The sequence below is a fragment of the Hemitrygon akajei genome, chromosome 12, assembly GCF_048418815.1.
Source record: "Hemitrygon akajei chromosome 12, sHemAka1.3, whole genome shotgun sequence".
Classification (NCBI taxonomy): Eukaryota; Metazoa; Chordata; class Chondrichthyes; order Myliobatiformes; family Dasyatidae; genus Hemitrygon; species Hemitrygon akajei.
Genome location: NC_133135.1, coordinates 89,936,345 through 89,963,062, shown reverse-complemented (window position 1 = coordinate 89,963,062; position 26,718 = coordinate 89,936,345). Strand labels below are relative to the sequence as shown.

Here is a 26,718-nt window from a genome sequence, read left to right as displayed (position 1 = left end):
CTCAAAAAACGATTGTTTTCTCTATATGATGATTCCCTGATAAAGTAATATTTTGATACAAAAAATGTGTTCTTGCGACTGAAAAAAGTAAACTTTCCTGCGGGACTGAAGACTTGTGTATATGACATAAAGTGTCTTCAAATACCCTAGGCATAGTACAGGTCCTCCCCAGCCTATGAACAGCAGATTTACATACAAGCCCTTACAAACAAATGAGAACTTCAGGGATTAACTGGATGGATTTGTCAGCAGTTGCAGGGTTGTAGCCATCTTCTGCTGTGTAGGAACTCAAAAGCAGCCGCATTCCTGACCCGCAAACAGCTCAAAACCCAAACAGTTCACAGGTACAGTAACCCTGCAGTAACCTGTAGAAGATGCTCAAGTTTGATCCCAGAATTCCATAAATCCAATGCATGCACTCCTGCATTAGTTAAAACATACATCACAATCTGGACTCACACTCCAAGAATTTGGCAGACAAGTATTGCAATCTGCAACTCCTTCACAAAAAACTCTCCAACACCCGCTGCACTCAGATTCCATCCCTTACCAATATGCTTCATAATCCTCTACATTTGTCATCTCCCCAACCCAAATGACCTTCTTGCAAGTATGCTTTGCCTTCTATCTGAAAGTCTAACCTCCTTCCTGATCAAACACTGGTACCAACTTTCTCCCTGGTATACCCAGTCTCCTATTTCTTGCAATATTCTTCCACGAACATGCCATCCCCAGTGTTTCATCTGATCTGCACCCTTCAGCTTTCTGTAGTTTACTCTAGAAAACCCCCATTCATGCATTGGCTGTTGGTAAAAAATGAAATCAATATCACCACCGCCTGGAGCATCAAGTGTGGGCTGTGCAGTTGGTTCTGCAGTAGCTTCTGTTGAAGGGTGAGCCACTGATACACTTGCTACACTGTTCAGCTCTGGTGTGCTCTTATTAAGTGGTGAACCCCACCATGCGTTTCCAAGTGGTGAACACCCATGTGTTTCCAAGTTTGGTGACTTTGGGCACTTCTCAATTTGTACCTTCAAAGTAGGATCATCTTCCTTTGAGCTTGAATCTGAATCAGAGGATGCAAGTTCAGGAGGACTTGGTAAAAATATGGCGTGAAGCCTGACAAAAGCTGGTTCCTATCTTTGTCTACTGCTTTAATTTCATCCTCTCTTGAGCAACCATGTCGTGGGCTCATGTTGCAATTATGCTAAGCGTCATGAAGGCACAATCGATACACCGCATTCTGACCTGACTTCCAGAGCTCAGCGATTGACATTGCTGTGCCGGAAGCTGACACTATAGCATACGGTAATCAGATGCATCTCCAATACTCAACAATTCCTTGAAAATGATGCATACAAAGCTAGTCGAGGAGTTAAACACCTTCTCAAAAATCACCTGGGCTAGGAGCTTTATTCAGAGCTTTTAAGTGAAAAAACTTTTGTGAAAAGATTTTGCTGCTTTAAGGGCAAATAGAGTAGATGGAGATAAATGTCTTTCTTCTGTGTTTACTCCACGTTGAAATCTAAGTTAACCCGCATAGGAAGTGATGTTAAAAAACAGGAAGTAGTGTTGGTACAAAATGAACTACATAAAAAACAAATAGCATCTCTATAGGCAAAACAACATGTATGATCATGCTTTTTGCTAGAAAGAATAAAGGTGTAGATTATTTTCAAAATTGGGTGAAAATTCAAAAATCAGAGGTGCAAAGTCTGAGGCTGAGTCTGGCAGCGCTTTGGAAGTCCATTGCGGGGGTATTCCCTTCTGCCACCTGCATGGGATAACAAGTCTATCAGGACCCTGAGGACTTGTGGAAACTGTGTGGTGGTTTCTTTCGAACTTATAGTCTTTTAACATCTTTGGACTATTTTTACTGTGCCCATGGTCTGTTTTTTTTATATCAATTATGGTACTGTTTGCACTGTTGTAACTATGTGGTTTTGTGTAGGTCTTGTAGCTTTAGTTTTTAGTTTGTTGGGTGGTAGAGTTGGTCTCCTGACTTGGTGTGTCTGGGTAGTCTTGTTTTGTCCGGTAGATTTGGAGCTCCTTTCCAGGGAACTTGCCAAGATGGTAGCGCAATATTAATATGCAGCAGCCTATCCGGACTCTGGATTTGGGGATTGCCAAATGTTATGTGGATTTTCTGGTGTAGTCTGTTTTGTCGTGTGCTTTTGTGATATCATTCTGGGGGAACATAGTTTCATTTTTTAACTGCATTGCAGTTGTGGTTTCTAAATGACAATAAACCGAAATTCAATTCAAAGGGACTGGAGAATTCAGCAGTAGCCCGTCTTTTCTGTACAGGTCATAGCTTCACCAGAAGAGATCCCAAAAAACCAGAAATCTGACACCCTGACCCTTAACCAATTCCACAGCCACACATTCAATTGCCTAATCTTCCTATTCTTACCCTCACTGGCACAGGCACCAATCCAGTAATTACTACCCTTGAGGTCTTGCTTTTCAGTTTTCTGCCTTACTGCCTATATTCTTTCTTCAGGACCTTTAACAGGAAAATTAACAAATTTCACGACACATGTTGGTAATAATAAATTTGATTCTGATTATCTCCTTTCCTACCTCTGTCGTTGGTACTAATATGTACCATGTCTTCTGGCAGTTTACCCCCTCCTTTAGAATGCTTTGGACCCGTTCTGTGAATTCCCTGACCCTGGCACCTACCTGACAGGCAGCATACCATACCATTGATTAGTAAGGGCACCAACTGTTTTAGGGAGAAGCTAGGAGAATTGGGGTTCACAAGGATAATAAATCAGCCATGATGGAATGGTGGAGCAGACTTGATGAGCCAAATTTTACCTGTGTTTTATGCTCTATCATATCACATAGTAAAAGCCTTTGGATACTTTTTTTAAAAAAAAAGAAACAAGGATGGTAGTTTGCATTCCAGGTGCCAGGGTTTGTGATGTTTCTGAGCACATCACAATATTCTGAAATGGGAGGGTGAGCAGCCAGAGGTTGTGGTGCATACTGATACCAATAACATTAAAAAAAAGGGTGGAGGTCCTGAAAACAGAATACAAGGAGTTAAGAAGGAAGCTGAGAAGCAGGACCTCAACAGTAGTAATCTCGGGATTGCTGCCTGTGCCACGTGACAGTGAATACAGAAATAGAATGAAGTGGAGGATAAATGCTTGGCTGAAGGATTGGATCAAGGGTCAGAGATTCAGATTTTTGGATCATTGGGACCTCTTCTGGGGCAGGTGTCACCTGTACAAAAAGGACAGGTTGCACTGGAATCTGAGGGGAACAATATCCTGGCGGGGAGGTTTGCTAATGCTATTCGGGAGGGTTTGAACTAGATTTGCAGGGGAATGGGAACTGAAGTGAAGAGGCAGAGGATGGGAAGGTTGGAGTACAAGTAGAAACAGCTTGTAGGGAGTTTGTGAAGGAGGAGCGACAGATGTTAGTGCAAAGATGCACTTAGCCTGATGGTTTGAGATGTGTCTATTTTAATGCAAGGAGTATCATAAACAAGACAGATGAACTCAGATTGCGAATCAATACGTAGAACTGTGACATTGTGGCAGAGACTTGGATGTCTCAGGAGCAGGAATGGCTGCAGAGTGTGCTAAGCTTTAGATGTCTCAAGAAGTACAGAGGGGGAGGCAGAAGAGGTGGGGGCATGGCATTGCCAATTAGGGATAGTGTCACAGCTGCAGAGAAGGAGGAAGTCATAGAGAGGGATTGTCTACTGAGTCAGTGTGGGTGGAAGTCGGAAACAGGAAAGGGGCAATAACTCTACTGGGTGTTTTTATAGACACCCCCCCCCCCAATAGTAACAAGAATATCGAGGAGCAGATAGAGATTCTGGAACGCTGCAATAATAATAGGGTTGTTGTGATGGGAGATTTTAACTTTCTTAATATTAATTGGAATCTCCTCAGCGCAAGGGGTTTAGATGGGGTGGAGTTTGTTAAGTGTATTCAGGAAGGTGTCCTGACACAATATGTAGATAAGTCAACTAGAGAAGAGGCTGTACTTAATCTGGTATTGGGAAATGAACCTGGTCGGGTGTCAGATCTCTCAGTGGAAGAGCATTTTGGAGGTAGTGACCACTATCTCCTTCATCATAGTGCTGGAGAGGGCATAGGAGTAGACAATTTGGGAAAACATTTAATTGGAATGGAGGAAATACGATGCTACTAGGCAGGAACTTGGGAGCATAAATTAGGAGCAGATGTTCTCAGGGAAATGTGCGGCAGAAACGTGGCAAATGTTCAGGAAACATTTGCATGGCTTTCTGCATTGGTATGTTCCATCGAGACAGGGAAAGGATGGTAGACTTACAGGACCATGTGTACAAAGTATGTAGAAAATCTAGTTAAAAAGAAAAGAAAATCTTATAAAAGGTTCAAGAAAATAGGTACTGTTAGAGTCTTAGAAAATTAAAAGGTTGCTAGGAAGGAGCTTAAGAATGGAATTAGGAGAGCCAGAAGGGGCCATGAGAAGGTCGGTGAACAGGATTAAGGAAAACCCCAAGGCATTCTACAAGTGTATGAAAAGCAAGAAGATGAGCCATGTGAGAATAGGACCAATCAGGTGCAATAGCAGAATAATGTGCATGGAATCGGAGGAAGTAGCTGAGGTACTTAATGAATACTTTGCTTCAGTGTTCACCAGGGAAAAAGACCTTGGCAATTGTGGGGAATGCTTACAGCGAACTGAAATGCTTGAGCATATAGACATTTAGAAAGAGGATGCACTGGAGCTTTTGAAAAGCATTGTTAGATAAGTCACTGGGACTGGATGAGATGTACCCCAGGCTACTGAAGGATGGGAGGGAAGAAATTGCTGAGCCTCTTGTGATGATCTTTGCGTCATCAATAGGGACGGGAGAAGTACCGGAGCATTGGGGGGTTGTAAATGTTGTTCTCTTGTTCAAGAAAGGGAGTAGAGATATCCCTGGAAATTACAGACCAGTGAGTCTGACTTCAGTGGTAGGCAATGTGTTGGAGAAGACTCCAACAACTTGCCTCTCAAGTTGCTGAGAGGCAGGATTTATGAGCATTTGGAGAGGCATAATCTGATTAGGGGCAGTCAGCATGGCTTTGTCAAGGACAAGTCAAGCCTTATGAGCCTGACTGAATTTTTTGAGGATATCACAAAACACATTGATGAAGGTAGAGCAATGGATGTAGAGTATATGGATTCCAGTAAGGCATTTTATAACATTCCCCATGCAAGGCTTCTTCAGAAAGTAAGGAGGCATGGGATCCAAGCAGACCTTGCTTTGTGGATCCAAAATTGGCTTGCCCACAGAAGGCAAAGGGTGGTTGTAGATGGTTCGTATTCTGCACGGTGTTCCACAAGGATCTGTTCTGGGACTCCTCCTCTTGTGATTTTTACAAATGACTTGGATGAAGAAGTAGAAAAGTGGTTTTGTAAGTTTGCTGATGACACAAAGGTTGGGGGGTGCTGTGGATAGTCTGGAGGGTTGTCAGAGGTTACAGCAGGATATCGATAGGATGCAGAACTGGGCTGAGAAGTGGCAAATGGTCTTCAACCAGAGTAAGTGTGAAGTGGTTCGTTTTGGTAGGACCAATTTGAAGACAGAACATAATATTAATGGTAAGACTCTTGGCAGTATGGAAGATCTGAGAGAACTAGGGGTCCGTATCGATAGGACACTCAAAGCTGCTGCTCAGGTTGACAGTGTTGTTAAGAAGGCGTTTTTGGACAGGAAAGGAATGGAGGGTTATGGGCTGAGTGCAGGTCGGTGCGACTAGATAGATAGATAGATAGATACTTTATTCATCCCCATGGGGAAATTCAACATTTTTTCCAATGTCCCATACACTTATTGTAGCAAAACTAATTACATACAATACTTAACTCAGTATAAATATAGAGCGAGAGTAAGCGTTCGGCATGGACTAGAAGGGCCAAGATGGCCTGTTTCCGTGCTGTAATTGTTATATGGTATGGTGTGCTGGGATTGAGTTCAAGAGCCGTGAGGTAATGTTACAACTATACAAGACTTTGGTCAGACCCCACTTGAAGTACTGTGTTCAGTTCTGGTCACCTCACTACAGGAAGGATGCGGCTACTATAGAGAGCGTGCAGAGAAAATTTACAAGGATGTCACCTGGAGTGGATGGCGTACCTTATGAGAATAGATTGTGTGTACTTGGCCTTTTCTCCTTAGAGCGACGAAGGATGACAGGTAACCTGATAGAGGTGTATAAGATGATGAGAGGTACTGATCGTGTGGATAGCCACAGGGTTTTTCCCCAGGGCTGAATGGCCAGCACAAGAGGGCATAGTTTTAAGGTGTTTGGAAATAGGTACCGAGGGGATGTCAGGGGTAATTTTTCACACAGAGAGTGGTGGGTGTGTGGAATGCACTGCCGGCAGCGGTGGTGAAAGCAGATACAATAGGGTCTTTTAAGAGCCTCTTAGAGAGGTACATGGAGCTTAGAAAAAATAGAGGGTTATGCACTAGGAATATTCGAGACAGTCTCTAGAGTAAGTTACATGGTCAGCACAACATTTTGGCTGAAGGACCTGTAATGTGCTCTAAATGTCTATGTTCTATACAACTTCATGCAAAACCCAAATTTGCCAGTTATATCAAAGACATAATTTTAAGTACAGTGCATGGTAAAATATGGCGCTCATAGCTTCACATGAAATTGAAACACCACTCACAACCTTCACCTTGCAACATCTCTTTATTTACTTAAAATACGCAAAAAAATAAGCCAACATTTCTTCAAGAAAATGCAATTGTGTTATTGACAGAAAAGAACCAACTGGATATCAGAATATCATTATTTAAATTAAGATTACGGTAAAATCTGGTGCTGTATGACGCAGTATTATGAAGGAAAGAGGTCTAAATAACAGGATGATTTATCTTTAAGAATGGCTACATTCAACAAAAACCTTCTTTCCCCACCCGACACATATCCCTTCCTTTAAAATATTAAATAAATTGCAACTTCTGTAACCAAATTCATACATAACAATGCTTATCACAAGTCTAGAATATCGATTTGTACTCGAGGGAGCGCAAAGAGCAGAATCAAATATCGCTGTGATGATTGTACGCTCTAGTATCAATTGTTTGGCGACAATAAAGTGATAAAGTAGAACTTCCATCTGTCCTAAATTTACATGTTTTATATGATTTACAGATTTACTGACATTAGAATTCAAAACTACTATCAATACTCACTGCAAACTCTTCTGGTGTTACCTTCAGGACATCAAATACCACTGCATCAAAACTTTTCTTGGGATCATTAGAGGCTTTCTCACTTAGAGACTCAGAGCTGCTGCTTCTCTGCAAGAATAAAATATACTCATAAACTGAAAGCATCAACACCAAAACAGCAAGTTCAAGTTAAACTCGATAGTTAAGTTACATCAATAACTTGCTTGAAGTTAACAAGTATAAATCTCTCTAACAAACAAGATCAAAATGATATTTATAATTTTGAGGCTCCTTTCAACTATTGCAGTCTGAGAAGAAGAAATCCTGTGCTGATTACGAATTATTTAAATTGGCCACAATAAAACCACATCGTCTGTATTGTCTGGACCAAAGACTGTATGTCAAAATTTACCCAATGGCACATTAACAAGCAGGTTAAAAGATCATTATTTATATCATATCTTTTGGTAACACAAACATATATGTCAGTGTTGAAAGAAAAGGTAAAAGGGGAAGGAGTGTTGTCATGCCAAAATTAAACAAAATTCAAGATACGTTGTAAGAAAAATACTCCTTGCTCCTTTTCCTCTTTTGTCTTGTCCCATAACCATCCTGAGAATACCTTCTTTTTCTGCCTGGGGTGTCCTAGGTAGCTATCTTTATACATATCATTCCAAACTCTTCTGAATGCTCTCGCACATAACTCCAGGATGATTTTCTACGGTAAAATTTACTTTGTAACTGCAAGTTGTGTCTTTAAAATAGGAACAAGTATAATCTGGTTCAGAACAGTTATTAATTACTTATTTTAAAATGTCTGTACATTAATGCAAGGATAAAATGCTTTCAAAAGTTGCTATTGCTTTTTTCTTTTACATTCCTGTTAGTTTTGTGAAAGTTTCAAATTTACTTAGCTAGTTCAAAATTTAAACAATACAGTTATGTCAAATCTTTTAGTCATAATCTGAAACACTAAGCACACAGCCCCAATAAAAATCACTACCTTTACTCTTAGCCTGGTCTCCATGATTGACTGCTTGCACATGATTAATAAACATCAACACCCAACAATTATTTTTTGCTCCTACAGGCCCTTCTCACTTACTTTTTAAAAAGGAATTATTTGGAGATGCCAAAGAACATTGTGCAAATACAGAGTAGTGCCTCTGCTATGAACCAGAGGCAGAGGAGGTAGACATACTGAATCAAATGGCTGATCTTCAACTAAGTGTTGCGGTTTCACCTATCCAAACAACAGTACACTCCAGGTACAACATGGAGTGACTGCCAACAATGGCAATGGGGGAATGCAAATTATATTAGACAGTCAAGACTGGTAAATATCAACCAAGATTGCAACAATGAGACAGAGTACCATTACAAGGAAAAAGTGCTAGGCAAACTCAAAGGTCTTAAGGTGGACAAGTCACCTGGACCAGACGAACTACATCCCCAGGGTCCTGAGAGAGGTTGCTGAAGAGATAACGGATGCATTAATCACGATCTTTCAAGAATCACTCGATTCTGGCATGGTCCTGGAGGACTGGAAGATTGCAAATGTCACTCCACTATTTAAGAAGGGAGGAAGACAAAAGAAAGGAAATTTATGGGCCAGTTAGCCTAACTTCAGTGGTTGGGAAAGTGATGGAGTATATTATTATGTACAAGGTTTCGGAGACTAATGGAAAAAAAAGTCAAAGTCAGCATGGTTTCTGTAAAGGGAAATTATGCCTGAAAATCTGTTTAGAGTTCTTTGAGAAGGTAACAAGCAGGGTGGACAAAGGAGATGTCATTTGCTTGGATTTTCAGAAGGTAGCTGAGCGAAGGGCGCTGAGTAGGCTACGGTCAATTATGGAAAACTCTGAACATCCTCTACATAGCACCATCCAGAGACAGAGAAGCAGTTTCAGCGACAGGTTACTATCGATGCAATGCTCCTCAGACAGGATGAAGAGGTCAATACTCCCCAATGCCATTAGGCTTTACAATTCAACCGCCAGGACTTAAGAACTTTTTAAAAGCTATTATTAATGCTTTTTGAGATAGTGATTTAGATGCATATCATATTTTTTACTGAGTTAAGTATTGTATGTAATTAGTTTTGCTACAACAAGTGTATGGGACATTGGAAAAAAAAAAGTTGAATTTCCCCATGGGGATGAATAAAGTATCTATCTATCTATCTATTTGAAAAGGTGCCTCACAAGAGGCTGCTAAACAAGATAAAATCCTATGGCATTACAGGAAAGATACTGGCATGGATAGCAGACAGGTAAGAGACAGTGAGTAGAAATAAAGAGGGCCTTTTCTGGTTGGTTGGCTGCCAGTCATGACTGGTGTTCCTCAGGGATCAATATTGGGATTGCTGCTTTGCACATTGTTCGTCAATGATTTGGATAATGGAATTGATGGCTTTGTGGCAAAGTTTGTGGGTGGTACAAGATAGGTGGGGGGGGGTAGGTAGTGCTGAGGAAGCAGTACATTTGCAGCAGGCAAAAAGTGGCAGATGGAATACAGTGTTGGGAAATGTATGATAATGCATTTTGATAAAAGAAATAATAGTGCAGACTATTATCTAATTGGGAAGATGGTTCAAACATCAGAGGTGCAGAGGGACTTAGGAGTCCTCATTCAAGACTTCCAGAAGATTAATTTACAGGTTGGGTCTGTGGTAAAGAAGGTAAATGCAATGTTGGCATTTATTTCAAGGGGAATAGGATATAAAAGCAAGAAGATAATACTGAGACTTTATAAGACACTAGTCAGGCTGCACTTGGAGTATTGTCAACAGTTTTGGGCACAATATCTCAGAAAGGATGTGTTGTCATTGGAGAGAGTCCAGACGAGGTTCACAAGGATTATTCCAAAGTGAAGGGGCGAACATATGAGGAGCATTTGGCAGCTTTGGGCCTGTACTCACCGGAATTTAGAAGAACACGAGGAATCTCATTGAAACCTACCGAATGTTGGAAGGACGAGATAGGGTAGATGTGAAGAGGATGTTTCCAATGGTGGGAGAATCCAGAACTAGAGGGCACAGCCTCAAACTTGAGGGGTGACCTTTTAGAACAGAGGTAAGGAGGCATTTTTTTTGCCAGAGTAGTGAATCTGTGAAATGCTCTGCCACAGACTGCAATGGAGGCCAAGTCCATGGGTTGATAGTTTCCTGATCAATCAGGGCATCAAAGCATATAGCAAGGAGGCAGGTGTATGTGGTTGAGTGAGATCCAGGATCAGCCATGGAACAGACTTGATGGGCTGAATGGCCTATTTCTGCTCTGGTCTTAAGGTCTTGACTATTAGTTCAAATGAGTTAATGCAAATTCATAACTTATGAAACAGATGATATCGAGACTGCCTCTGTCTGTTGATGGAGTAGCACTAATTCTGTGCTGCTCTTAGTTTTCTCTCTCTCTCCCCAGCTTAAATTTTGAATTTAAAATTTTTAATTGCTGATTCTTGAAGGGGAGTAACATGTCTATGTCTACGAGAAGTGGGAAGAATCCGCATGAACCTACTGACAAAGGTAATAGAAAAGGAAAGATGCTAAAGGAAAGATCTGATGAAATGCCAGCATGGGCTGAAGATATCGTTCGGATACCAAAAATCAATTCAAGATCAGAATAAGGCAATTAAAGATCAACTGGAAAAGAATAATAATGAAATGAAGTTATTTCTGGGAAAACTTAAAGATGTGGAAACTCAAGTTACTGAACATGAAGAGGAATTGAAGTCAACTAAGCAAAAACTGTCTGAAACTACAACCCGCTTGGAAAAATATCATAATAAGATTATTGATCTGGAAACTAGGTCCCACTGAAACAACATACGAATCGTTGGATTACAAGAAGGAGCTGAAAAGGGAGACTTTACGGTTTACTTTGGTAAGCTCTTTCATGATCTATTTCCGACTATTTTACCACAGCCGCCTGCTATTGAAAGAGCACACAGGCTGTCCACTTCGAAATTTAAAGACTCAACCAGACCAAGATTTATTTTGGTTTGTTTTCATTACTTTAAAATTAAAGATCAAATAATCCGACAGGCAAGAAAACAGAGAGTTTTCAGATTCAATGAGTTTGAGCTCCGATTTTATGAAGATTATCCGAAAGAAGTAATGGAACAAAGAGCAAGATTTGCTTTGGTAATGAAACAAGTATATGATAAGAAACTATTTCCCTCTATGAGTTACCCGACAAAAATGAAAATTTTTCCTCCTATTTCTTCCCCACGTACTTTCTTTGACTCAAAAGTCACGCTGGATTTTGTCCAGGCTATACCTGTCACCACCACTGACGTTACTACCGAATGAACTATCTGAAAAGCTGTTTGATTATCTGTATATTACTCACATTTTGAAAAGATATATGAAGGCTATTTGGATATTTCATTGACAGATTAATAAAAGAAGATAAGATAACCTGCTCATTTTTACATCCTATTGGATTTTTTTATTGGAAAGAAAATTGACGGTTCAAGTTTGACTGTTTAAATAGTTAATTAAATATTTGACTGAGAAAAGAGATAAAAGGATTTGTTCCTTTTATCTAGTGTTTGGTTTGATTTTTTTTTGTTGTTTCTTAACTTACTAATTGGTAGTTTTTTTCCTACCAATAGGTTTTCTTTTTTTATATATATCTGGGAGGGTTTAGTTACTATGATATTACTAATTAATATTTTTGTAAATTTAGTTTGGTTAAATATACTATTAACCTTTCTTTTATCTGTTTTATTATAGCGCCCTATAACGGAATTTAAAGTTTTCTTAGGGATTTAAAGCTAAACTTAAGATGGCACTGGTTTTTCTCTCTGAGAGATTATATTATTTTGGTTCTTTTGTGGCGACCCACTTCCCAGCGCACTCGAACCGGCTCACAAAGTGGCGTGCGCCGGCATTGAGGCCAGTCCCAAAAAGGGCTCCAGGCCTTTTTCACCAGCAAGGGGAAAAGCCTGCGCGCAGGACGGGACTGTGAATATGCGCCCTCTACAGCATTCCCGCCCAGGGAGGGTGGGAACAGGAAGGCTTTAAAGCGAGGCCGCGAAGTTTGAATAAATCTCTTTTGCAACTGCAACTCACCGACTGCATGTCGTTATTTCAGCGCTGTGTGTAGCACACCGCTACACTTTTTCTGTTTAATACATGATGGAATGTAAACACTCTCCTTTGTTGAGACGTTACTATCTTTCTTGCAAGGTCATTTTATTTTTTTTGTGTACTGGCTGGGGGGAGGGAGAGATGAGACCGACAGAGCAGCCCATGGCTTCGCATCTATCTTAGTTCACTTGCCTTTTTTTTTTTTTCGGGCTTTTGGGAGGGTGGGTGGGTTTAGAGTTAGGAGTTTTTTCCCATTGGGTGGTTCCGGAGCATGCGTGTTTTCTATATGGCTGTATTCTTCATCACCACCATCTTTGATAATCCCATATTGGTATGAGTTCGCCCATGTATAAAGTAAATTGGAATAAAATTATAATATGGCAGATAACTGGATTAATGTAATAAGTTGGAATGTACGTGGTTGGAATGATCCTATTAAAAGAAAAGAGACTTTTTAAATTATTAATCGATTCCAATCTGATATAATTTTTGCTCAGGAGACGCTTATCAGGGCGGGAGATCAAAATAGATTTTTACGCTGGTGGAATGGAATACAGCTCCATGCTACTTCTCACAGCAAAACTAAGGGCGTGTCTATCTTTATTAAATCTAATATATTTACTCAAGAGGATATCGAACCAGATTCTAATGGTAGATTTTTAATTGTTAAAGGAGTGATTTGTAATAGAAAGGTTGTTTGGGTTAATTTGTATGGTCCTAATTTAGATGATCCTTCGTTTTTTAAAAAAATATTTGCTTTACTGCCAGATTTAAATGAGTATATGTTGATAATGGGTGGGAATTTTAACTGTTGTTAAATCCTATGATTGACAACAGCTCAACTAATCAGCGACTTCCAAATCGTTCTGTCTCAGTTATTAACTCCCTTTTTGACCGATTTTGGGTTGATCGAATTATGGAGACATTTACACCCTGATAACAGAATATTCCTTTTTTTCACGTTTATAAAAAAATTAGAGGATTGATTATATTATAGTTGATGCCCGCATTTTGCCTAATGTTAAAAACTGTGAATATGACGCTATTGCTATATCTGATCATAGACAATAGACAATAGGTGCAGAAGTAGACCATTCGGCCCTTCGAGCCTGCACCGCCATTCTGAGATCATGGCTGATCATCTACTATCAATACCCGGTTCCTGCCTTGTCCCCATATCCCTTGATTCCCCTATCCATAAGATATCTATCTAGCTCCTTCCTGAAAGCATCCAGAGAATTGGTATCCACTGCCTTCCGAGGCAGTGCATTCCAGACCCCCACAACTCTCTGGGAGAAGAAGTTTTTCCTTAACTCTGTCCTAAATGACCTACCCGTTATTCTCAAAACATGCCCTCTGGTACTGGACTCTCCTAGCATTTGGAGCATATTTCCTGCCTCTATCTTGTCCAATCCCTGAATAATCTTATATGTTGCAATCAGATCCCCTCTCAATCTCCTTAATTCCAGCGTGTACAAGCCCAGTCTCTCTAACCCAGGGGTGGGCAAACTTTTTGACTTGTGGGCCACAAAGGGTTCTAAAATTTGACAGGGGGGCCGGACCAGGAGCAGATGGACGGAATGTTTTGGTAATACACCTCATAAGAGAAAATAAAATATCATGGGATATGTAGAAAACATGTGCTTTAATTTCAATTGAAAATGAACAAATGCATTACAACAAAATATCTGTCTTTGAAGTCCCATGGTATTTAGCTATTTATTGAAATGACTTTTAAAACACTGAAAATTAAATGAATAAAATACAGCTTTTTTTAATAGTAACAGTTATTATTTTAAAGCACTGAAAATTCTGTTATCCTTCAAGATATTATCATCACTCTCCTCCTGACTGTCTTTATTTCAAAAACGGTAGGAGATGCAGGTCTACTTGTCCTGCTCCTCCTTATTCAATTATCCCCTGTGCCAAAACTCAACAACGACCAGCACAAGGACAGAACAGTGACAGCGTGCCAGTATGCAGAGCGCGTTATTTGATCTGGAGCGCATTTTTTATTTTGAGAACGTACGTGCACCTGCGCACTACTCATGTCCATCACTTAACAGAAATGACATGTAACATGTAAGGCTTATTGAAAAAAATATTTTCAAATGCATTTTTTACATAACACAACGAAGAAACACAAAGAGTAAAGCGCAAATGTGGAATAATACGCTGCACCTCAACAAAGGTCAATGTATATAGAGTGCGTCATCTATTGGGAAAACGCCAGAATTGCGGGAAAAAACGTTAACAAGGTTTATTAATATAATTTCATCAAGTTCTGCGGGCCAGATTAAAAAGCTTAACGGGCCGCATATGGCCCCCAGGCCGTAGTTTGCCCATGCCTGCTCTAACCTCTCTGCGTAAGACAGTCCGGACATCCCAGGAATTAACCTCGTGAATCTATGCTGCACTTCCTGTATAGCCAGGATGTCCTTTCTTAACCCTGGAGACCAAAACTGTACACAATACTCCAGGTGTGGTCTCACCAGGGCCCTGTATAAATGCAAAGGATTTCCTTGCTCTTGTACTCAATTCCCTTTGTAATAAAGGCCAACATTCCATTAGCCTTCTTCACTGCCTGCTGCACTTGCTCATTCACTTTCAGTGACTGATGAACAAGGACTCCTAGATCCCTTTGTATTTCTCCCTTACCTAACTCTACACCGCTCAGATAATAATCTGCCTTCCTGTTCTTACTCCCAAAGTGGATAACCTCACACTTATTCACATTAAACGTCATCTGCCAAGTATCTGCCCACTCACTCAGCCTATCCAAGTCACCCTGAATTCTCCTAACATCCTCATCACATGTCACACTGCCACCCAGCTTAGTATCATCAGCAAACTTGCTGATGTTATTCTCAATGCCATCATCTAAATCATTGATGTAAATCGTAAACAGCTGTGGTCCCAATACCGAGCCCTGTGGCACCGCACTAGTCACCACCTGCCATTCCGAGAAACACCCATTCACCGTTACCCTTTGCTTTCTATCTGCCAACCAGTTTTCTATCCATGTCAATATCTTCCCCCCAATGCCATGAGCTCTGATTTTACCCACCAATCTCCTATGTGGGACCTTATCAAATGCCTTCTGAAAATCAATGTACACCACATCCACTGGATCTCCCTCGTCTAACTTCCTGGTTACATCCTCAAAAAACTCCAATAGATTAGTCAAGCATGATTTGCCCTTGGTAAATCCATGCTGGCTCGGCCCAATCCTATCACTGCTATCATGCCCCTTTGAGTTTGTCCTTTGAATCTGATGACATCATTTTTGGCCGTCCACAATGGCGCATGCCTCAGACTTTATTGCAAAACTCTGACTTTATCAGTTTTATTGAAAGCCAGATAAAAAATTTTTTCTTTTTAATGATATAGGTCAGATTATTTCTTATTCAGCTAAACTTAAAAAACAGACTAAAGAAGAATTAGATAAAATTCAAAACAAATTAAAGACTTAGATAATATCTATATGACTTCCCCCAATATTGACTTATTTTAAAAAATGATGGAACTTCAATCACAATATAACCTATTATTAACTCATCCAATTGAAGGTTATCTACTTAAGTTAAAGAGCCAATTTTATATGTTTGGAGGTAAAAATAATAAACTACTTGCATCTCAATTAAAATCAGCTGAAGCCAAGAGGGAAATTTTGAAAATTCGTAGAAAAGATGGTACCCTGGCTCGGGAATATGAAAAAATGAATAAGATTTTTATACTGACCTTTATAAATCTCAATGTCCAGTAGACACTTCTGAAATGAATGCTTTTTTATGAAAGATTGCTTTTCCTAAAATTTCTGCTGAGGATCAAAAAACTCTTGATGCCCAAATTACTGAATCTGAAATTCATAAAGCTATTTTTTCAATGCAATCTGGTAAGGCCCCGGGACTTGATGGTTATCTTAGAATTTTATTTAAAAATTTGGAAAATTGCTTTCTCCATATATGTTGGAGATGTTTAAAGATTCCTTTGTGAAAAGTGATTTACCCTTTACTTTTTATGAAGCTTCTATTTCTTTAATTCTCAAAAAGGATAAAGATCCTACTGATTGTGCCTCATACAGACCTATTTCATTATTGAATGTTGATGCTAAGATTCTCTCAAAGATAATGGCCAATCGGTTGAAGAGTATTTTGGATAAAATTATTTTTAATGATCAAACAGGCTTTATAAAGGGTTGTTATTCTTTTTCAAATGTTCGGAGATTATTTAACATTATATATTCGCCTTCCTCTAAAACTCTACAATGCGTTATATCTTTGGAAGCTGAAAAAGCATTTGATCGAGTCGAACAGAAGTATTTATTTAATGTTTTAGAAAAATTTGGTTTTGGTATAAATTTTAATAATTGGATTAAAATGATATATAAAGCTCCTATTGCTACTGTTGTCACTAATAACTATAGGTCTCTTTTTTTCCAGCTATCACGGGGGACAAGACAAGGTTGTCCATTAAGTCCTTTGTTATTTAACTTAATATTAGAACCCCTTGCTATTGCTCTTCGTGAAGCCAAAAATACTCATGGGATTTTTGTGAATGAGACCATGCACAAGATCTCTCTTTATGCTGATGATTTATTGGTATATACATCTAAGCCTGAAGAATCTATTCCTGCTTTGCTAAAATTATTTGACAAATTTGGAGACTTCTCAGGATATAAAATAAGTTTTAGTAAAAGTGAATTACTTCCTTTAAATGAATCTCTCTATATATGATAATATTCCTTTTAAAGTTAGATTCTTTTAGATATTTAGATGTTATAATTACTAAAAAATATAAGTATCTTTATAAAGCCAATTTTCCTCCTTTCATGGACTTTATGAAGTATTCATTTAGTAGATGGAGCCCACTTACATTTTCACTTGTTGGTCATATTCATGTAGTTAAAATGATGATTTTACCAAAATTTTTATATTTATTTTAGAATATTCCTGTTCTTTTGACTAAGAAGTTTTTTGATCGGATTGATTCTATTATTCTATCTTTTATTTGGGATAATAAAAGACCAAGAATTGGTAAATGTCATTTGCAAAAGTTGAAAAAGGACGGAGATCTCGCTTTGCCTAATCTAAGAATGTATTATTGGGCTGTTAATTTGCGGTATATGTCCTTTTGGTTATATTGGGGTGATAGGAATGATCGGCCAATTTGGGTAGACCTGGAACCGAGAGCTGTGAAACAGTTTTATTTAACTTCGTTATTAGGAGTTGCTCTACCTATACAATTAGCTAAAATTGCTAATTTAAACCTATATCCTGTGGTTAAGCACTCTTTACAAATTTGGCTCCAGTTCCGCAATTTTTTTAATCTTAAAAAATTTAAACTTTGTAGTATAATTTATTGTAATTACTTTTTTTAAACCTTCTTGGAGTGATCCACTTTTTTTACTTTGGAAAAATAAAGGTATTAATTCTTTTTTGGATTTATTTAAAGAAGGCAGATTGGTGTCTTTTGAACATTTAGTCGATAAGTATTCTCTCTCATATTCATACTTTTTACAATATCTTCAAGTTAGACTTTTTTACAAAAATATTTAAGTAATTTTCCTTACATATTGGAGGCTGACTAGTTAGATACTATTATGAATATGATCTCCTCGTTGAAAGGTTCTATTGGAAGAATTTATCATTTATTATTACAATGGGATAAGCGTCCTTTATTTAAGATTAAACAGGATTGGGAGAAGGAACTCAATTTGACTTTTTTATGGGAGGATTGGACGCAGATTCTGAAACTGGTTAACTCTTTTTCGATCTGTGCTAGTCATTCACTGATTCAATTTAAAATTGTACATCGTTACCATTTGACGAAAGAGAGACTTTCTAAAATATTTCCCAACGTTGACAAATATTATGATAGATGTAAAACTGAGATAGCTACACTGACACATATGTTCTCGTCATGTTCTATATTAAAACAGTTTTGGAAGTCAGTTTTTTTGACAATTTCTAAAGCACTCAGAATCAATCTACAACCTAATAAACTGACTGTGCTTTTTGGAATAATTCCTCAAAATATCCATGGTATTTCTGTGTCTGACCAACATGTTATTGCGTTTGTTACATTGATAGCTAGGAGGGCCATCTTGTTGAAATAGAAGGATATATCAGCTCCTACTTTGTCACAATGGTTCTCTCAAGTGATGCTGTGTCTTAGCTCGGAGAAAATTAGAAGTCGAACCTTTGAACCTTTATTTGATTTTGAGAAGAGATGGGGCTCATTTGCTCATTATTATCATTTCAGTTAACTGATAGATTTCCTCCACTATCTATATGTAAATTTTTTTGGTGTATTTTTTTTCTTGTTGGCGGTTTGATGTTTATTTTTTTTTAGAAGCTTTTTGTATGACGGGGTTGTACCTCCAATGGGTTTCTTTTTTTCTCCCCCCTCACTTTTCTTGCTTAGTAAGGCTTTTTTTTTAATTCACAAAAATTTTCAATCCTTAAGATAATTTCTTCTTTTCTGAGGCACTGTAAGTGTTGTTACTTTGATGTACTTGTGCTATTTTTGAATAATAATAATAATAATAATAATGATTTGAAAAGAAAAGAAACAGATGATATCTTACACAAACATCAATCCATCTGCAGACTTTGTTGTCATTCATAAAGTGATGCTGCTGACAATGCTAGCACTTATTTTCCATTCCCAAGTGCCCTTTAGGAGCAGCCAGTGAGCCACCTTCTTGAACCACTACAGTAATTCTCATGAAAGTCATAGAACCATATTTGGACAGATAATTCTAGAATTTAAACCCAACGTTATATTTCTATGTTGGCCTTGTATGCAACTTGGAGGGGAAGTTGCAAGTGGAAGTGTTCCCATATACCTGCTGCCCTTTTTTCCCTCTTGGTAATAGAAATCACAGGTATGAAAGACGTTGAATTGCATAGGCTATCCATTTTCTTGATGGCATACTGTACATGAAGCTTACTTCCTCATGACAAAATGAATATACTAGCTTGATGAAGAGTTAAAAGAGTGGTTGGATAACCATTAAGCAGACTGCTTAATCCTGGATGGTGTTGAGGTCATTTTATATTGTTGAAACACTCATTTGGGCAGACAAAAGGCTTTCCATTAAAAACCTAACTAGCATCTTTTTGGTATGGAGAGGAACAAATCAGGAAACGATGTGAATAATGGGAAACTACAAGTAAAGAATAAATGAGAACAGAAAACTGGTAATCCCGACTTTGTGTTCTGTGTCCTGTGTCCAAGAGGAGTCCCGGCTCTGTATCCTGTGTACTTTGTCCAAGGAAGAGTCCCGGCTCTGTATCCTGTGTACTTTGTCCAAGGAAGAGTCCCGGCTCTGTATCCTGTGTACTTTGTCCAAGGAAGAGTCCCGGCTCTGTATCCTGTGTACTTTGTCCAAGGAAGAGTCCCGGCTCTGTATCCTGTGTACTTTGTCCAAGGAAGATCCCCGGCTCTGTGTCTTGTGTCCAAGAAGAGCCCCGGCTCCGTGTCTTGTGTCCAAGAAGAGCCCCGGCTCTGTGTCTTGTGTCCAAGAAGAGCCCCGGCTCCGTGTCTTGTGTCCAAGAAGAGCCCCGGCTCCGTGTCTTGTGTCCAAGAAGAGCCCCGGCTGTGTCTTGTGTCCAAGAAGAGCCCCGGCTCCGTGTCCTGCGTCCAAGGAAGAGTCCCGGCTCCGTGTCCTGCGTCCAAGGAAGAGTCCCGGCTCTGTATCCTGTGTACTTTGTCCAAGGAAGATCCCCGGCTCTGTGTCTTGTGTCCAAGAAGAGCCCCGGCTCCGTGTCTTGTGTCCAAGAAGAGCCCCGGCTCCGTGTCTTGTGTCCAAGAAGAGCCCCGGCTCCGTGTCTTGTGTCCAAGAAGAGCCCCGGCTCTGTGTCTTGTGTCCAAGAAGAGCCCCGGCTCCGTGTCCTGCGTCCAAGGAAGAGTCCCGGCTCCGTGTCCTGCGTCCAAGGAAGAGTCCCGGCTCCGTGTCCTGCATCCAAGGAAGAGTCCCGGCTCCTTGTCATGCGTCCAAAGAAGAGTCCCGGCTCTGTGTCATGCGTCCAAGGAAGAGTCCCAGCTCTGTGTCCTGTGTCCAAGAAAAGTCCCCGCTCTGTGTCCTGTGTCCAAGAAGAGTCCCGGCTCCGAGTCCTGTGTCCAAGAAGTCTAGTCCAAGCCAAGCCTGAGCCAAGCCCAAGCCAAGTCCAAGTTCTAGTTAAGAGCCAAGTCTAGACCCAGTTACCAAGTCCCTGCCAAGACCCAAATTCCGAGTCATGATCTGAGTTCCCTGTCAAGTTCGAGTCCCAAGCCCAAGTCCAGGTTTTCCGGTTTGTCACTCTACATCTACATTCATGTTATCATTTTGTCCTCGCTCCTTTGCTTCCCTGGCATTCTTAATAAACATAGTCCAGTTCCTAGTACTTCAGTGTCTGTGTCTTGCATTTGGGCCCACTCCCATCACCCCCTTATGACATTCACCTCTTTCACTGGCAGCTTATTCAATATTCTCACCACCTCTGAGTGAAGAATTTCCCCTTCATGTTCCCTTTAAACTTTCACCTTTCACCCTTAACCCACACCTCTAGTTTTAGTTTCACTCAACTTCACTGGAAAAAGACTGCTTGCATTTACTCTATCTATACCCCTCATAATTTTGTCACATCGCCTCTCATTCTCCTACCATCTAGGGAATACCTTCAAATATCATATCCACTACTGATATCAGGCTCTCCAGCCTATAATTTCCCAGTTTATTTTTAAAGCTTTTCAAAAGCCCCAGCAGAACAGGGGCTATCCTAAGTCACCTCACCCATGGCTAAGGACATTTTAAATACCTCTGCTAGGGCCCCTGCAATTTCTGTACTTGCCTCCTACAAAATCTGAAGAGACACATCTTTAGGTTTGGGGATTTATCTATCTTAATATGCTTCAAGACTACAAGCACCTCCTTTTCTGTAATCCACAAACTAACTGACCCCACTACCGTTTTGCCTCACTTCTGTAGACTGTCTGTCCCAAGTAAATACATATGCAAAGAATCTATTTAACATCTCCATATCTTTTGGCTCCATGCATATATAACCATTCTGATCTACAAGAGTACCAATTTTGTCACTTGCTATCCTTCAACTCTTAAAAGATCTGTAGATGCCCTCAGGATTCTCCTTTACCTTGTCTACTAGAGCACCCTCATGCCTTCTTCTACTCTTCTGACTTCCTTCTCAAGTATTCTCTTGCATTTCTTATACTTAAGTACCTCGATCGTTCCTTGCTACCTATACCTGCTATGCACCTTCTTCTTAACCAGGGCTTCCATATCTCTAGAAATCCAAGGTTCCCAAAACCAGTTAGCCTTGCCTTTTATTCTGATAGGAATATACAAACTCTATACTTACTAAGTAAGTCTTCACTTACTAAGCATTCCCTGACCAGAAAATAACCTGTCCCAATACTCAATTGCCAGATCCTTTCTGATACCAGTAAAATTGGCCTTTCTCCAATTTAGGATCTCAACCCTATACTTCTCCATAATTATCTTGAAACTAATTGCACTATAATCACTAGATGCAAAGTGTTCAGCTACACACATCTCTGTCACCTACCTACCCTGCCTTGTTCCCTAATAGTGCCAAGTCTCCAATTCAAAAAGGTCCAAAAACAATTGTTCTGCTCCTCTTGTGTGATGACTGGCAGCATTAAATTTGGTAGAACAGAATTATGGAAAATGGTTATAGATAAGACAGTGTATTCCAAGAAAAATTGGTGAATATTTACAGAAGAAACTTACAGAGTTTACAGTAAGAGTGGTTGAAAGAAAATATTTGGAGTATGAAAGGGGTTTATTTAAAATATTATAAATATCCAGCATTTTGTCTTTAAATCAGTCATATCTTACATGTCAAGATAGTAGCAAACAGGAAACAAGCCAGCTTTGAACTTGCCTCACAACTGAAAGTTAGAACATCTACACTGTGCAGAGGGAACCTTAGCAAGTGGTCTGGATTGATAGTGATCTCAGGAAAATAAATGAGTGGAAGGGACTGCCAGTGGAAAATTAAGAGTAAAGCTTTTTATTTAACTTTACTTCTTGATTCCAAAATGCTTTCAAATAAATGTTTTTGATATATTCATCTTTCAAAAGCCACTGAGCCCTAGGGCAAAGTCTAACCAGTTCTCAAAGCTACACAGACAGGCCTTACACTATATCAGGCCTTAATCAGCTGAGAACCAGACTTGCAATATGTACTATAAGCTCTTTATAAGATTCCAGGCCAGGCACTTAATGAGCTTAGCCAAGGACTTAACATGTAATAAGACGGTAAAATTGGGAAAAAATCTATACTGTACATAGATAATTCAGAGGACAAAAATAATTAATAAATCCACAAGTGTAAAATGGGTTATTCGAATAAGCTAACAGAAGACTTACCTCAGAAGCTGTGGCTTGTAAATATATAGTGCTCGATTGCCCGTTAGTCAGGTCCATACTTCCTATATCATCCAACACAGCAATGCTAAGAAAATCTCATGGTCAAGAAAAGCTCATGGTCCTGGTAAACAAAGAAAGAACAATTATTTTACAAGATTTCTTTCTTAACAAATTCTTCCTATTGAAGTATGTTTTCCTCTTCCTAAACTAAAGAACTACATGTAAATTAAATATGTCTAAGCAATCAGCATGAATTCCTATATTCCTGCATCCTAGTGTGAGAAAATAGCTAACAATTTTGAAATGATTCATATGATCTGAAAGTTCATTCCCAATTATTACTCGCATTAAAAAAATTGAAAGGGATATAATGGCAAACTATAAATTGCTAATTTTGAACTACTGCAGGCAGTGAAATTTTCTATCCAAATGTTTACGTTAAAAGAATGTACAATGTTTGGGCACATAAATGCCTCCCTATTTTCATGCTAGCAATGTTATTTAAAGTAATAAATAAAGTCAGCATTGATGATGAAATTCACCATCTTCAGTGTTCGAGTATAGCCTTTGGCAAACTGAACAAAATAATATTTAAAGATCAAGAAATAAATCTGGCATACAACTCTGTGTGCTGGACAACAGTGATCCCTGCCCTCCACATGTTTTGGATTACTTGCAGTAGCCACCTCAAGGCATTGGAAACATATGACTAATGTTTACTTGTTCAACAAAATACTCCAAATCCAGGATCCTCCATAAAAATGTGTAAGCAAACAAATTACTGCCCTCTCCTAGAGCATCATTTCCAGCATTAGAGCTCTTAGTTACACTCATTTAGCTTGTTTTGGGCGGACCTTGATGTTCACATGTTCTTCACCAGAGTCATGAAACAGACCATTCTGACTTCTCTCGTAGCAAGAGAATACCAGGTACGCCAAAGATGAAAGAATGTTTCAATGCCACTTTATAAAAATTGCAACATACCACAACACACCTGTAAATCCTTGCCAATGGTAATCAGAAGAAGTCATAAATATGGAAAATAGAGTAACACTGCACAATGTCTTCTCCAGATAAAAACTATATACTAAATCTGGAACAAGAGAAAATCTGCAGATGCTGGAAATCCAAGCAACACGCACAAAATGCTGAGGGAACTCAGTAGGCCAGGCAGCATCCATGAAAAAGAGCACAGGCCAAGACCCTTCAGCAGGACTGGCAATATGAAACAACTTCTCTCAAATTTAGCCTCCTTTTTGTGGCACTAGTCATGAAAATCCTGGTCATGATGAACCATACAATATCAAAGCTATGCAATATAATTTCTTGTGGGACAAATAACTTATTTTTGAAATGCATTAATGCAAATTTTTCACCACTTAGCACAAGTCAAGTCACTTCTATTGTCATTTCGACCATAACTGCTATGTACAGTGCATAGTAAAAATGAGACAACATTTTTCAGGACCATGGTTTTACATGACACAGTACAAAAACTAGACTGAACTACGTAAAAAACACCGAAGAAAACTACACTAGACTACAGACCTACCCAGGACTGCATAAAGTGCGCAAAACAGTGCAGGCATTACAATAAATAATAAACAGGACAATAGGGCAAGGTGTCAGTCCAGGTTCTGATAGCTTGGGGGAAGAAACTGTTACATAGTCTGGTCATGAGAGCCCAAAGACCGGTGCCTTTTCCCAGACGGCAGGAGGGAGAAGGGTTTGTATGAGGTGTGCGTGAGGTCCTTCATAATGCGACTTGCAGTATGTAGTGTAAATGTCCGGGATGGCAGGAAGAGAGACGCAATGGCGTCGTCTGTTGAGCGGTTGAGACGGTACGCAAACTGCAGGGGATCCAGTGAGGGGGGCAGCAGGGAATTGATATGCCTCATGACGAGCCTCTCGAAACAGTTCATGATGATGGATGTGAGTGCAACGGGACGGTAGTCATTTAGGCAGGACACTGAAGACTTCTTCGGCATGGGGATGATGGTGGCAGCCTTGAAGCACGTTGGAATGGTGGCGCTGCACAGGGAGATGTTGAAGATGTCAGTGAGAACATCTGCTAGCTGGTCTGCACATCCTCTGAGCACTCTACCAGGGATGTTGTCTGGTCCAGCAGCCTTCCGTGGGTTGACCTTGCACAGGGTTCTTCTCACATCGGCCACGGTGAGACACAGCACCTGGTCATTTGTAGCAACACAATAATATGTATTTATTTTCTTCCTCCACTATAAACAAGATTGCAGCATCCAGTCCTTCATTAATATACAAAATGGATATAAAACAGAAGTACAGTGTGTCTTTCCTGGTTGTTTTATCCCCTACATACAAATTTCTAAACTATGCTCTATAATAACTTTTCTCCCTGCCCGTTAAATCGCTCATGTTGATATTTTTATCCATCTACACTCATCCAACTTGCCCACATTAGGACCCTATCCACCCTTGCTGTAACCTGGCAACAATCTTGAAATACAGAATCTTGTACCAACTATTTGTGATCAGTAAACACAGAACATTGAAATTTATTTTAAAGACAGATGGAAAGATGGAAAGTTTATACTATAATTATCTTTTTTTCCATTTTTTCTACCTCTGAGTATGAAATAAATTTCTAACAAACAAGCATGATGAATGTACATACATATATCCATTGGAGGCCACAATTACACATCATGCTTGCTGTAATTTCATAAATAAAAAAGTTAATACACAAGCATTTAGTGAATGGTAGGGCCCTGGGTGTGTTGTAGAGCAGAGGGATAAAAGGATAAGAGTACATGATTTCCTGAAACCAGCTTCACAGTAGATAGGGTGGTAAAGGCAGATTTTAGCATGCTGACCTTCATCAGTCAAAGCATTGAGAGTATAGGTGTTAGAATTTTATGCTGCAATTGTAAAAGAGGCTAGTAAAGCCATAAGGAGAATTATGTACTGTTTTGACCATTGTTTTAGGGAAAATATCATTAAGCTGAAAAGAATGCAATGATTTATAAGAATTTTGCCAGGATTCAAGGACTTGAGTTGCAGGGAGAAGTTGGACAGACTACAATTTTATTCCTTCAAACGTAGGAGACGGAGGGGTGACCCTGTAAGTGACTTTTATGACAATGCACGACTATGGTTGCACAGTTAGGGTGAATGGATATAGTCCATTTCCCAGGAAAAGGGAAACAATAACTAGAGGACAAAGGCTTCAGGTTGGAGAGAAAAGGGACTCCAGAGACAACTTCTTCATCTAGAAAATTATGCAAATATGGGGCGAGCTACCAGAGAAAGTAGTCAAGGCAAGTAAAATAACAACACTTAAATGATAATTTGGGCAAGTACATGGATAGGAAAGGTTTGGAAGTATATGGGCCAAACACAGGCAAATGAGACAAGGTGGGCACCTTGGTTGGCATGGTTGAGTTGGGCCAAAAGGCTTGTTTCCATGCTATATTACTCTGTGACTCTAGATCAGTTATGGTCACAATGAATGGACAGGCAAGCCTGAAGGGCCAAATAGCCTACTCCTGATCTGACTTGTGTTCTTGATCTTAAAGTTCGATGGACTACAAGAAATAATTGCCAGTTTCCACTTTGGATGTCCCAAAATAATGCAGCAAACTAATAAGCTAGCACATTAAAATGGAACCAAAAATCTCTCTCATCACCAAGTAGTCAGATAAAAATAACAGTCGTTCTCAACATAAACCATTTATGAAGTAATGAAAAATATTTGACATCCACTCTCTTCTGCTCAAAATCGTGTTGTCCATGCAAGAAAAAAAATAAATGTGAACCATGATATGAATACTATCAGAAATGTTTAAAAATTGTTAAAATTCATTTCCATAGCCCCCAAGGTTAAAAACTGATTAAAACAGTTTCTGTTGGGTTCATGAGAATTTACTGATGTGGGCTAGATCACTGTAAAGTTATTTATGTGCTTTCAATAAGCCTGAGCTTTCAAGGGAAGCATGGAAAGGAAAAAAATGAGTATTTGTGAGGAAATAGGAGTAAAAACACTTAACACCCAGCTTACATAAC

General features: G+C 39.4%; 1 protein-coding gene across 6 annotated transcripts in view; it reads right to left on the bottom strand.

Annotated features, from left to right (window-relative positions):
• ralgps2 (Ral GEF with PH domain and SH3 binding motif 2) overlaps positions 1-26,718 on the bottom strand; it is a 516,901-nt gene that overhangs the window by 401,645 nt on the left and 88,538 nt on the right. For all 6 annotated transcript variants that reach the window (XM_073063652.1, XM_073063657.1, XM_073063658.1 and 3 more), the window contains exons 3-4: positions 22,678-22,798; positions 7,205-7,312 (exon numbers count right to left, since the gene is read on the bottom strand). In XM_073063652.1, coding sequence (XP_072919753.1) covers positions 7,205-7,312; positions 22,678-22,734 — 165 coding nt within the window. In that variant the 5' untranslated portion in view covers positions 22,735-22,798. The remainder of the gene's footprint in view (positions 1-7,204; positions 7,313-22,677; positions 22,799-26,718) is intronic.